The sequence below is a fragment of the Coloeus monedula genome (assembly GCF_965178545.1).
Source record: "Coloeus monedula genome assembly, chromosome: 1".
Taxonomy (NCBI): Eukaryota; Metazoa; Chordata; class Aves; order Passeriformes; family Corvidae; genus Coloeus; species Coloeus monedula.
Window position 1 is genome coordinate 78,387,493 of NC_138781.1, and position 14,943 is coordinate 78,402,435.

At 36.6% G+C, this 14,943-nt stretch overlaps 1 protein-coding gene across 1 annotated transcript in view; it reads left to right on the forward strand.

Moving 5' to 3' along the window:
• The window catches only part of LOC309582968 (cadherin-9), a gene marked incomplete at both ends in the record, with an annotated part of 68,302 nt that extends 54,292 nt beyond the window's left edge, over window positions 1-14,010 (forward strand). Inside the window, 4 exons of the mRNA XM_082298412.1 lie at window positions 296-417; window positions 10,334-10,451; window positions 10,538-10,789; window positions 13,523-14,010. Coding sequence (XP_082154538.1) covers window positions 296-417; window positions 10,334-10,451; window positions 10,538-10,789; window positions 13,523-14,010 — 980 coding nt within the window. The remainder of the gene's footprint in view (window positions 1-295; window positions 418-10,333; window positions 10,452-10,537; window positions 10,790-13,522) is intronic.
• Between the last annotated feature and the right edge of the window lie 933 nt (window positions 14,011-14,943).

Below are 14,943 nucleotides of genomic sequence, written 5' to 3' on the forward strand. Positions count from 1 at the left end.
ATAGAATACAACTCCATAAGAACTCAGTGACCTGTTTTTAATGCAAATCAATTTAAACACACTTTATATTATTTATATATATATACGTATGTATATATAATAATAGAAAAACTTGTTCCAAATATAAATAGGACTTTTATGTATATGCAATGTATGTCAGCAGAAAATGAAATATAATTGTTTTAGTATAATCAAGAAAATAGAACATCTATAATATCTATTGGAAAAAATGTATTGGATTATTTTTCTATACATATCTCTTTGTATTGTAATATAAATAATTTTATTTTTTCAGATAATCCTAAACAAAGTAGCCAGATACCTGTCTTCATTCGGATTTTAGACATAAATGATCATGCGCCAGAGTTTGCCAACTACTATGAAACATTTGTTTGTGAAAATGCAAAAGCAGGACAGGTAAACCAATATTTATATTACCAAAGAACTTATAAGGAAATTATTCTGCATTGCCATCATTAAGACTTCAACATAGTTTAGTTTGAATAGCAGCAGACTAATCCAGCCTCTTCATTTCCTATCTTCTATAGAAAATACAAGTTGATTCAAAAAAGGAGGAGATAAAAGATGAAGGATAATATCCCAGCATAATAACATAAGATATAATAAAAAATGATACTTTAGGGTGGTTTTCCATTTCTAATATCAGAAAATATTTTTCAGAAATAGTTGTACCTAATGGTACAAAATCCTATACGCTGTTCAGTAATTCCATTTCTTTCTGGATTTTTATCATTGGCTTGGTTAATATAGCCATACCTTCAAGTACACAAAGCAGGAAAATCTTTATTATGTCTCGGTAAAGAAGACGTGAAAACCAAACTTTTTTAAAAATAAAGGGCAATGCAACTATTTCCATTGTAGATTAAAACTCAGTTTGGTATTGAGTTGAGTCTGGTTAAAGATCATGTATATCCCTTCCTAAACTACCTCAGCAATTCTGTAAAAATCTAAAAAGAAAAAAAAATTGAAGATAAAGTTATAATTTGCATTTGAGTAAGTAGATAAACCAAGAGAACTCAGAGACAGCATATTATAGAAATGCCTTGATGTTGCTGAGATTATAACATCATCTATTTATGCTAATGCCAGTCATTCAGTTTTAAATCTTGTGAAGAAAGATTTTTAAATTCTGAAAGTATTTACAAATGAACTGGATTTAGTAGCAGCTAGGGTACTTCAAGATTATCTCTCCGAAATGCACCTGACACCACGTGTGAGTCTCTTCTCCAGACTGATTCACTTTTGACTGGAAGAAAAACCTTGAGATCATTATTTTCACTAGCACAAGCATGAGTTGTGGAGAGACAAGCCAGGATGAAGCCCTAAGATCAACTTAGGTCTATTCTCATATCTCACTAGCTTTAGGCTGTTGTCATCCAGCCAAAGCTGGCTGACTTCATGGAAAGTATGTGGAAAGAATCAGAATGTATAATATTTTGTTTTTCTTTAGAGGACAGTGACCATGCAATATTCAAAGATTTTACAAAGATGGCTGATGTGGATGCACATCAGGAACCATACTCATATTTTACCTCATTTTCTGCCCAGTGTTTTATTTAAGTCACAGAGGCTTCACTGAAAATAGCATGGATGGTACCTGAGATGAGTTTAGCATTTCAGGTACTGCAGAACTCTATTCAAGGCAAAACCATGTAATATTTCAGCTTCAATTCAAGTTTATAATTCATAAACAATTTATGAATTGTTTAACAGAGAGAAATAGAAAAAAAAAAGGAGAAAAAGAGGATACAATATGTTGTTGGGAGACTGCATTTGTTCCTATTTATTTTTCATTCATTACACATAATATCGTAATTCAGGCAAAACAGGTTAGAATGGCAGAGGATACTTTGATTAAAGCCGCCTTTGAAGAGGTATTTGCCAATTTTTTCATTATTTTTTAAGGAAGTTTTATTATTTTTCACGTAAATGATATAAATAGATGAATATACATATCAAAGGCAGTGATGAATTAAATTAGAACAGTGGAAGGAATTATCATACCAGAAAAATGATCAAAGAGTGCTTTTCACAATAACTTAGGTTCATGATCACATCATCCTGTCTTAACCAGTGACATAAATTGTCATTTAACAATACAGTTCAAGCCTTACAGAAGGTGCAAAAATTCTCTAAGCTTTTGGCTCTTAAACCCATATAGTTTTAGTTTATGACTTATAAGCTGCTTTTTCCAGGTTGTACACATTCAGATAATTCTAGCCATTAAGTTCAAGCAGCTGCCATAGAACCTAAATTCTGTCAGTGTAACAATGTCTCATTGTATAAGACAAAATTGAGTTAAATAAATCTTAAAACCTCAGTGTAACAACTACTAGAAAAGTCAGTCATGTATTTTAATTACATAACACAAAGAAAGGTTCCAAAACTTATGAATGAAGATCTAATTGAAATTAATCTTGTGGAATTTGGTCAACCAGCAAACACAGGTTTTGCCACATATTTGAACAAGTTCAACCCAGGCATACTGGCTATCAGTTTCCTTAACCCAATTTCCATCTAGTCTAGCAAACTTGATGAAATATCCATTAATGTATGACATTTCATTTACCTTTCTGGTAAATTCTGTGCTTACCTAGCAACAGATACGACAGAGACCCATTAGATAGGAACGTTGTTGTTCAGACCTCCCATACATCTAGCTTACCAACGTAACTTCAGCAATTACTTTCCCTCATTGGAAAAAACCCACAAAAATACTTAAAAGACAGTATGCACCAAGAGGAGCTACAGAAAAATGAGAGATCCATTCTTTTTTTTCTATTTGTTAACAGCTGGGGTCCTCAAGAGAGGCACCTGAGTTCATATCTGGACATTTACACATAGTTGACTTAGTATTTCAGAAAACAGACTACCTTCAATACATGACAGTACTTTTATTTTGGTGCTTAAAAACAGCAATGAATATAGAAATACAAATTTGAATGTTTCAGCCAAGGATGTTAAGTTCCAGAGAGCCTGTATTGCTCATGTCTAGCAGTCCCTGTGTAATATAAGATAGATAGAATCCTGTGTTCATTTAGTACTACTCCAACCTATTTTAGAGATCACCTAAAGCAGTTTTTTTATTAGAATCGTTTCTGCTTCTTGACATATCACAGCACTGCTTCTACATTTGGTACCATAGCAGGAGTCAGACTGAGAAGATAAATATATTTAGTTCATTTATTTTTTTTTTAGCCAAGACCAGTTATTAGTCACACTGCTCTCTAAGTCTCTGGTGCATCAGGAAGCAGTCAGAATGATCAAATATTGTTCTCTGCCACCAAGCAACATTATTCATTCTCAGCATCAACAGATATTAGAGGCTTCACTCATTGTATTTTTCAGACAGCTTTAGGAGAGTCAGAGGAAAGAAAATCTTACAGTCTCTCATCCTCTTTTGTCTCCAAACAACAATGGTATGACTAGGGAGAAACCTTATCACTAAAGGTTAATAAAAGTCTAAGTTCATTAGGCTGAAACACATTTGTCACCATGAGAATCTCATTCCACTGGCTAGTACACAGGCTAAAGAAAAGAAGGGAGCAGCCCTCCTCTCGTGCAATTTAGAAATGCCTAATCCTGAAGCCCCAGTGACTGTTGTGGGGAAGGCTTTGGTACAAGTTCTCTCATGCCCTTGTCACGGGAATTAATTGGGACTTTTTAGCTGGATTAGAGGATGACTACTCTCCATGGAAACCAGGAAGTTATACTTGAGAAGGAGACTGATTTAACTGAAAAAATTGTTGGTAAAAATCAAGCTCCATACTGTATTGCATAATTTATTGTTGGCAATAATTTAGCTAATTTCAACACTGATCAAGAAAACAACCTGGGTCACTTTCTTTCCCCTCTGATGCTACATTCATTCCTGCCCATTCATGGGCTTTCAGACATTAGAATGTAGAAAGTTTGTGTCCACCTTCAGAGACCTGGCTGATTTTTCTTTTCATTACTCTCCATACCCTCCCTGGCTTTTTAAAATAGAGCAAAGAGGGATCACTTTTTCTCAAGCGTGCATTCCTAATTATCAGTCATGACTTTATATACATTGTAGCTGCTTCACCAGGTAGACACCTTCTGGCTTATTTTAGTGAGAGACCCATGCTAAATGTCTGTCTTTTTATGTAAGAATTGAAGTGCGAGTTTTCCAACTTTTGATAAGCATTCAGTCCTGCTTAAAACTGCCAACACATTTGTGGAACACAGCCTAGATCTGGAAGGCAAACTGTTTTGCATTACTGAACATGAAGTTTTGTTAAGTGGCAGGCATCTATTCAAGCCTGCACATGCATGATAGAGGCTGTTTTCTGCAGCTAGCACCTTACAAGTGTATAGCTTGGAATTGTGTCTGTACAAGTGTGATCACTCAAGCCACATAATGACAAGATGGACATCCACTGACAGCGGGATTGATTTTGAAACACTCCTATGGGTCATATCATCATATCTTTTACATAATCTTCATCCCACATATTTACACTGTGCTGTTACTAATACATTCAAGATTAGTTAGTGACTGACCCTACCAGATCATACAGACAGGAAAAGGGGCAAGAGGAAGAAAGGACAGGAGAAACAAAGCTGTCCTTACACAATTTCCCCATAACGTTTGCACACTTTGTTCTCATGATTGCCAAAACTAGTTTCTCTTACAGGATTTTTTTCCCCACAGTTTATTGCAGAGAAAGTGATGAGATCTTTCCAGATTCCTAGAGAAACACTTGCAGTGCCAAACAAGTTCAATAACTTTCAAGAAAGCCAGTCCTTCAAGATCCAGAATTTGTTCTGTTCTCTCCCATACCACTTCTAAAAAATATTAGACAAAAACAAACACTAACATTTCCCTTTCTCAAGTGCTCAGTGATATTTTTTAAGTCTAATCTCAGAAGCAGCTGAAAAAAGTGACTTTTGAGACATTTCTCTGTTGTACAATAACCAGGTGTAACTAAGAGCATGATATAACAAAAATGAAAGCCCAAACAATTCAAGTGGATTGAAGGCCTGCTCCTCTCTTCTCTTGCATACAGAAACAACAAACTTCAGCAGTTGTCACTGTATCCTGTATCTCTACCTTAACAATATCTGTCTCCACTGGTCTTTGTGACTGGAAGCACAATTTTTATGCTATATGATAATCATGTTATATTAAAATTTCAGAAAGGCAATCTACAACACTGACCATCTTTAGATTTCTGTGAAAGTGACATTAGTTTTCACCATTTATAATGAATTTTGAAAGAAGGACTTTTGGAAAAAAAAAGGTTTAGAAATAAAATATCTTCCACCGATATGTTACTGTTTTGAAAAGAACTACCAGCAGAATTCTTTGCAAACATTCTATTTATCTCAGGTTTTGTTTTATTAGTAGAAATGTTTAACCTGAAAATTATAACATATCTGTCCATGGACCTCATTTTGCTCATCTTTCTCCAAGGAACTTTGGAGAAAGTTACAGCATGTGGCTGTAGTTTTTACTTAAAGAGTATACCCTGGAGCAAAGATTCAACAGCCATTTATTTGCATGACATTCTAAGCCAGCACCAACTGAAAAGCCCATCTTAAAAGCAGCCAGCTGGTGCTGACCTCTGTGCTGGTAAAGCTTAACATTTGCTTTAATGGTTCCTATATTTTTTAAAAGGCATTCCCAAGGCTGAGCCTATGACCAAAGCCTTCTAGCTGCGCAGTTCTCTGTGTATAAAAATGCAGCCTCAGGAACACTAACAGCATGCTCTGAAGTGCACAGGGACCCTTCCTATTTCAGAATTCCCCCACCTAGCTTTTACTTGCTTTTTGTCTTTAAAACAACTTTAAGAGCAGCCTTTGCCTAAGGATGTATGAGATACATATAAGGAATCTGTTTCTAGGTAGTCCACTCACCCCCAACCACTTTTTCAGACATGATTATGAATAACTATAAAATAGACTAAACATGAACTACAGTCATAGTTTTGACTGTGATGTAAGTCATGGCCCTAAAATCACAGCATCCAGGACAAAAAAAAACCAAACATGAAATAGGATTATAATTGAACCATTTCCATGTTTGAAAAAAATTATTTAGGTAGGAAATAGGTCCAAACCCTTCAGCAGAATCTCTGTCTTCTTCATGAAAGAAATAAATAGAATCATGGAATCATACAATGACTTAGATTGAAAAGGACCCTAAAGATCATGTAGTGCCAACCCCCTTGGCCATGGCCAGGAATGTGACCAACTAGACTGGTTGGGTTGCTCAGGGCTCCATACAACCTGGCTTGGAACACTTCCAGGGATGAATCATTCACAATGTCTCAGGACACTCTTTTAGTGCCTCACTGTCCTTTGACTGAAGAATTCCTTTCTAACCTCTAATCTAAATCTCTCCTCTTTTAGTTAAAAACCATTCCCCCTTGTCCTATCTCCATCTGCCTGTGTAAGAAGTGAATCCTCCTCTCTTTTATAAGCCCTCTTAAAGTACTGGAGGATGACAATAAAATGTTTCTAGAGTCTTCTCCATGATGAACAACCCCAACTCTCTCAGCCTGTCTATAGGAGAGCTGCTCCAGACCCCTAATCATCTTTGTTTCCCTACTCTGGACTTGCTCCAACAGACCCACATGTCTGTTGTGCTGAGGACCCCAGGCTGGATCTCACAAGGGAAGAGTAGAGCAGTAGAATCACCTCCCTTGACCTGCTGGTCACTCCTCTTTTGATGCAGACCAGGATACAGTAGGCCTTCTGGGCTCTGAGTGCACATTGTTGGCTCTTGTCCAGCTTTTTTTCCACCAGAACCCTCAAGTTCTTCTCTGCAGGGCTGCTCACTAATGAGTTCTTCTCCCAGTCTGTGCTCTTGTCTGGGGCTGCCCTCACCTAGATGCAGCACCTTGCACTTGGACTTGTTGAACTTTGTGAGATTCTCATAGGTCTACTTCTCAAAATTTCCCAGGTCTCTCTCGATAGGATTCCTTCCTTCTGTTGTGTCAACCACACCACTCATCTTCATGTCATCTGCAAACTTGATGAGGGTGCACTTGATCTCACTGCCTATGTCATAGATAAGGATATTAAAAAACATCTGTCCCAAAGCACCAGTCGTTGTCAGAGCACTGGTAAACAGCATGGCTGAAGAGCACTGGTCCCTGATCTTTAAGAAACGTTTCCATTGGGAATTGCTCTTCATTTGCTACTCATTTAATATTGTCAAACTGCTGCAAACCCCTTGTCTTAAATATAAAAGAGAAAAATTCATGTCAATGCTTATGTTTAAATTTTCATTACCCTCAAAGAAAAGTGACCCTTAAAAACTTGAACTGACCTATTAAGATCCACTCGAGAGTATGACACTTTTTTTAAACACACAGAAGTGCACATGCACATGCATAGGCAGCCCTCAAAATAGTGACAATAATGATGTATTTTCTAAACTGTTCTCATTCATGTGGGAAAGTATGAAAGAAAGAAAAGAATGGGAATGTTTTTATCTTCTCTAAGCCTGATATGCTTGAAATATATTGGAGTAAAAATAATTTTCTTGAAATAACTCTGCTGTCATAAACCTTACGGCATCAGAGATCTTGCTCTGAAGTCCTGGAGAAGAGTGATCATAACTCAATGTCCATAAGTGCATCAAAACAGATGAATATATTTCCAAAATGAAATTACAAAATGTACACAAAGAGTACTAACTTTTTTCATATCAATAAGATACTTAAAAATAGCCAGATCGCTTTCATTTCTGTGGTGATTATCATTGACATTGTCTTTTATTTACAGCTGTATAACTGAAAGAAAAAAAAAATCCTTAATTAGATAAGATTTCTAATTTCCTTTCACCTGTTCATCATTTGGAACAATTCACCTGCAATCATGGTTTCTCATTGTTCTTTTTATCTCCCATTTTTTCTGGTAGGCGAACAGCTGGTTCTCAATTTATGTTGCCAATAGTTAGATCAGATAATAAGGTTGGGATTTTTCTTCTTCTTCAGCCTTACCCTGAACAATATTTTTTTGTTGTAATTAGGTTCCTCTGTGCCTGGTACAATTGTGCTTCTCCCTGTGATTTGCACATGAAGGGAATCAAATCTTACAAACACCCACTGATTACATCTCAAAAAGACCCAAGATACTCAACTACAGTTTCTGGTAGTTATTACACCAGGATATTTTCTCCTTGAGCTTTTCAGCAAGTAATTGTAAACTGCACAAATGTTTTCATTTACTCTGATTCTCTCTTCTCCCTGGTACATTTCTATTTCTTCTGTCTTTTCAAACTTGTGCTAATGTGAAAGGAAAATGTTCTCATTTAAATTTGGTATCTTAGTCTCCTCAGAATGTTTTGGGATTTTTTGAAAATATTTTTAAACTGTGGGAAACTAAAATTAAACCCCATCCTGGTCTTGCTTTCTGTACTAACACTCTCAGAGGTAGATTACAGGAAAGACAAATGCGATTGAACATTGGAAAGTTGTTGACATAAACTGAGGTTTAGAAACACACTAAACACCACACACAAGGATTTGACTTATCTTGTGGAACAGCTAAAACTTAAAAAAAATAAAAATCAAAAAAGCAATGATCATTAAATCATAAAAGTGAAGACATTTTTATATATAGTTATTATTCTAATTACACTTAGAAAAACTGCATAATCCTGCTTTCAGCATAGTCATATCCTTTTGTGCAAGGCTGATCTTCACAATTTACTTTTCAAATTCCTCAATATCCCTCAAAAATAAAAAGAAATTATAAAAAAAAGATTCTGTGCTTATTTTAGGAGCTGCTAGAAAGTGAATGAGCTAAACTCAGACCTCTCAACTGTTTTCAAGTTGTGTTTTGGGTTTGGTTTTTTTTGGGGGGGGGGGTTAATTACAATTCAGTATTATTAACTGTAGTCAAATTATCCCAAAGTTAACTAGAAAAAGTGGGTCGAATATTCATGGTGCAGCTCAGCACTAGCAGTAGCAAGTTTCTGAGTGATACAGCAAAAAACCAATTTAGTCTCGCTCAAGCCGATGTTCAGAGAAAGTATATAAAAAAAAGGAATTTTTTATTTGATTGGCGTAAAGCTTACACATCATATTAGTGTACTTGTCAATTACTGTATTTCTGAAAGAAGTCAAGCTGCACCTTCTCTGGAAATAAGAGAAAAACAAGGCACAAAGTCTTTGGTAACAAGTGGCTTTGATATCTGTGGGATTTCAAGACACCCTGAACACTGGAAACACCTGAAAACTCAGGAGTCATTGGCTCTATCTTGGCTTTGAAAGCAAAATGTCTGACTGGTGAACTCATTCTGCCTTTACGTTTTGGTGCCACAGAAATGCACCTGCACTGAATTATAGCATCCTCAGTTGAGACTTACTCCTGTTCTTATGCCACAAACTTTTTTCACCTTGTGACTGAATGCAAACCTGTCCTTGCAAGCTAAACTGGGCTATGGGTTACTCTCTAGTATGATACCCACCAGGAAGGACAAAGGACAGAGCAGCCATTTACAGAGCTTTCTGGAGTAACTGTGACTCACACAATGTGGGGTTGTAACTGTTGTGAGTCAATTCATAAACCACAGCTGTTCCCAGGTAGCTTTTCCTTCCTCAGTTCTGCAGCTGTTTCCCTCTGCCTCTCTCTGTCAGTCCAGTAGCAGATAGATAAAAAAAGAGTCAAATTGTTAGCATTTATGTGTGTCTACATAAATATGAGTACACAATTGCACATTTTGATGCAACGGGAAAGCATCAAAAGTCTCTCTTTTCTCAGTCCACTCTGCTCTGACCCTATTCTGGCACTATTATTACTCCTTCCCAGCTGGGCTTGAGTGGCCTTGTTAGGGCAGCTATTAAGATCCACAGCCAGAGGTTTCAATTTAGGAGGGAGCAAAGCCTCTCTTTTTATTACCCCAGGAGAATTGAGCATCCTGCCAGTGCAGTACTCCAATTTATCGCCAGGAGCAGATGAGGTGGATTGAGAATTAGACCCACTTAACAACTGGTTTACACAGCACTCTCTGTCATTGCTTCATGAGGCCACAGGAGGTTTATGGCTTATTCAGAAGGGCAAATGTTTCTGTATCACTGCAAGATACTGAGTACAAATCAAAGCACATGGCTGTTTTGTAGTGAGGACTGGACCCTTTTTCATCCTTTGTTATGTGTTTAAACGATAAAACAATTCATTTACTGTAACCTCTACTGTGTTTATGTGAGAAATATTTGGCTTAGGACATCAGTTTTTGTCTTCAAATAGAGATTCATTGGATTTTTACTGGACATGAAAAGCAGAGAATTGAAACACGAGGTTTCTAAAATAGCATGAAATACTCTTTTCTTTATAGCTCATACAGACTGTGAGTGCAATTGACAAAGATCAGCCTCCTCGAGGACACAAATTTTTCTTTGAATTGGTGCCAGAATTTGCAGTTCATCCAAACTTCTCTGTTGTAGACAACAAAGGTAACTGCTGACCCTACCACCCCTCTCCCCAATATCACACACAACTTAATTCAGAGACATTTATTGATTCTGCGTTTCCATTCAAGATAACACAGCAGGAATTATGACTAGAAGAAATGGATACAGCCGTAGTAAGACGAGTACCTATCTTCTGCCAATCATAATATTTGACAACGACTACCCGATCCAGAGCAGCACAGGCACGCTGACCATCCGGGTGTGCGCCTGTGACAGCCGGGGGAACATGCAGTCCTGCAGCGCTGAGGCCTTGCTCCTCCCTGCCGGCCTCAGCACGGGGGCACTGGTGGCCATTCTCCTCTGCATCATTATCCTGCTAGGTAGGTACCTGTGATGAGATGTTTACTTTGAGATCTAGTCACTTTAAAAGCCCTGATATTCTTAAAACCCTTATTCACATGATCCTGCAGAAAAATATCATCATTACTCCTTAGAAGATTGTGTGAAAAGAGTGAGACTGTGCGATTTAGATTAAATAAATTTGAAAATATGGGGTCAGTTTTAGTTACCATGCTCATTTGAGTAATGTTCATATCATAATCAGATCTTCATTTAGATCTAGAACTTTAAAATAATATTTCTGAATCTTAGTGCTAAGTTTTGCACTGATTAAATGTTATGAATTATATTAGCTATTTAATGATGAAAGATTTGGGTTTTTTCTGTTCAGAAAATACTCAGCTCAAAAGCATAGGATAGAAATGTTCAATTTCTTCCAAGTAATAGCGAGAACAGCTGATTAAATAAGTGTGAGCACAAAAGTCAAATGAATGTTTGGAAGGTAGAAACATTAGAAAGATGTGGTGACATATGAAGGAAGTAGAATAAATGCTAGCTTATTATCTGGTGTTAAGAACAAAAAATTGTAACTTGCATGTTTTGCGAGAAAAGTGCCATCACCTTTACTTTCCAGTAAAACTCTGCAGAAAGCCTCTTTCCTTTCACACCTGCCCTAGCAAACACAGCTTGCCGAGGGGTCACTGAGAAGCTACAGGCGTCAGTTTACATCATTATAAGGGGATCACTTTTTTTTCAGTTTTTACCCTGGATTCAAGATAGCTCTGTAATCCTCTTAATATTTGCTATAGGTATTAGAAGAAGGGCAATATCTAGAAACTATATCTGTACTGGGCTTAAGGAAGAGAGAATACTTGAGCTCTGACAAACTGATTGACTGCTTAGGTTCAGGCATCACTGCTGGCCTGGTTTCAGCATTAGCCCCCTTGGATTCTCCAGGATATTGCCCAGGCATAATCTGAGAGGCAGAACTTGCAGGGCACCACATTCAGGAGAAAATTATGGTTCAAACTCTGTCAGACCTAGCTCTTCACCTTGCATAATTCTTAACACCATGTCAACAAGCTCTGCATCTTTAAAGCCATTCTTCATGCTCCAACTCAGAGCACAAAAAAATGGAGCGTGAAACACATGCCTTTACACGCTCACAATGCAAACATTGCTGATTGGCTGCAATGCTTTAATACAGATTGAACAAATCTGTACTGATCTTTGAACTTATCAAAATTCAAAATGTGCCTTAGGGCCACAGCAGTAGCACATGAGACTCAGAAGAAGATAAGGGGCCACTGTTGTGCAGAACAAGTATGACCACTTTGTGTCTCTCAGCCTCATGGTTAGAGGCCCTGCTCTACTTAGCACTACAGACATACATGAAGTCAAAGAAACGTGGCTGCAGAGCATCTAAACAGAATTTTTAGTCTACAGCTAGTGTGATACCCAGCATCTTATTTAATTTTTCAACAAGCAGTAGTGTGTTATAATAGTAGACTGGTGTCAACATTCCCAGCACAGATGAGACATATTAAGTACCAGGCTGTGAAAGACACTTCTTCAAAATAACCTTTCAGTGATCTGCCCTTTTCTCATATATGGAGTTCTTAAACTTACTAAAGTGTGTAGTTACTCACCTAGCATTATGAAAACTTGAAAAGAAGGGCTTCTTTACAGATACAAGGAAGAAAATCCAAATAAAACAGAATGGAACACCCTTTCTATTCCCAACATAATACCATGGCATGTGGAAGATCTCAGTTCCCCTCTCCCTACTTGCAGCATGTCCAATCACCAGTACTTAGGTGATTCAGAGTAAAAACTTGGCTCCTAAGACTCAACAATACCATTCAACACTGTTGTAATTTACAGTTCAGCAACCACTGCTATGTCTCATTGACAGCCAGTCCCTCTGGCCTCTACCATTTACTCCAGCTACCGGAGAGAGAGTCAAATTTTTAAATGCACTTAAGCATTGAATTGCTACTGAAATCAATAGCATTTAGACACCAGAATGTATTTACAAATCCTAACTTCATTTTTCTATTTCCTGTTGTAGAGCCCCATTTTTATGTCAATCCTTACCTCTTCAGAAGAAAGAGTTATTCAACTAGCTCTTCATAAACTAAAGGAATCATGTTTTTTCAAAAGAAACTTTGAGTAACAAAGACTGGATTTCAATTCTTGCAGTCATTGAAGCAAAAGTAGTTCTGTCAATAATATTGATAGCTTAAGGTCTTCAGGTTCTTATTTTAAGAAGGACCTGTAGATCCCATATTCAGAAGTGAATTAGACACTTGGGAATACCTAAATCACTAACTTTCAAGAGTGTGAATAACTTTTGCCAAGGAGATTCAACTACATTTGATGAAAGGACCGTTAACCACCGCCAGAAAGGTGGTATTTCACAAAATTAAAATCAAAGTCAAACCTTGGTAGGATAATATTTTATGGTATTGTTTACTTTTCAACTTCAGCTTAGTTGTAAATCTACATAAAATAAAAATATTTAGATCATTTCTCCCAAAAATAATAAAAAAAAAAAGCGTTTTTGACTAGTAGAATCATTAATAAAATCTATAAAATCATTAATAATTTCCCTTACTAAGTTCAACTTGGAGATAGATTTTGTCACTATATTCCTACTAAAAATCCTATTCCAGCCTTAAAACCTTTCCAGGTCAAAAGATGAGGTAGAATTTTGGTTCATTTGTTTCCTTTCTAACTATCCATTTCTTCATTTATCTTTTGTTTCCTTTTAGTATTAGTTGTCTTGTTTACAGCTCTCAAGAGACAGAGAAAGAAAGAACCCTTGATCATCTCAAAGGATGATGTTCGAGACAATATTGTGACCTACAATGATGAAGGAGGTGGGGAAGAAGACACCCAGGCTTTTGACATTGGCACACTGAGAAATCCAGAAGCAAGGGAGGAAAGTAAGATGAGAAGAGATGTTATCCCAGAAACAATATTTCAGATAAGGCGGACTGCACCTCTTTGGGAAAACATCGATGTCCAAGATTTTATTCATAGAAGGTTAAAGGAAAATGATTTAGACCCAGCTGCTCCTCCTTATGATTCACTAGCAACATATGCCTATGAAGGAAATGATTCCATAGCAAATTCACTCAGCTCTCTGGAATCACTTACCACAGAGGGCAACCAAGACTATGATTACCTCAGTGACTGGGGACCTCGGTTTAAAAAATTAGCAGATATGTATGGTGGAGAGGACAGTGATCGAGACTGAGAAAGTAATCTGTGACCTGGTCAGTGTTAGTGGAATTCATGTCTATGTTCCTAGATAAAGTGGCCTACTCTCTCTTGGGAAGAAAAAATTTACAAAAAATAGGTGTTGTCTTAGTAAGGGTTTGCTTAATCAATAAGTCAACGTAAATGAATATGAACGATTGAGATTTAAAAAAAACCCTATAACTCACCCTGTCTGCCTAGAAACCTCCAATGAAAGGGTTTTATAGGGAATGAAAAGAAGATAAAAGGCTTTTTGTGCCTTTAATAATGACATGGAAACTCCATATTTTTAAATTGCTTTGCTTTACCTTTCCTACTATCTTGGACAGTGTGCATCTGCATTGTAACTTAATCTCAAAAATATACTTTAAAAAGATTAATATTACTGCCATATTTATTGAGTTAAAGAATGTCTGTGTGTTGATTCATCCTGATATTTTTATATATGTATATTTATATTTTTGTATTTTTATTAAATAAATTAGTATTTATAAAAACACCACTTACTCACGTACTTTGTTAATCATAAAGAACTGTCCAATCTTTCTGAACAAAGGAAACTGCGTATTGTGCAATACTTCATTTTTGAATGCATCTTCTTATATTGGATTAGTGGTTGCAATGTACTGTGCAAGAATGATATGGAGAGAGTGCTCTGTAATGGGAATGCAGTGTAGAAAAAAGAGAATCTATTTTGAAAGGTGATTATAAATAAACACACTCTAACTTGCAATGTGTATTGCTATATGGCATAATAATACAGTTTCATGGTGAAGCTCGCTCCCACATATCTTCTTATGCGAACAGATGACCACTGAGAGGACTTACCAGATAGATGCCTGGGGATCTAAGGAACTATTAAAGTTTATTCTGGTAGATTTGAAAACAATCTTTAATATGCTTTCAAAGAAATTGAGTAATTAAGCTAACA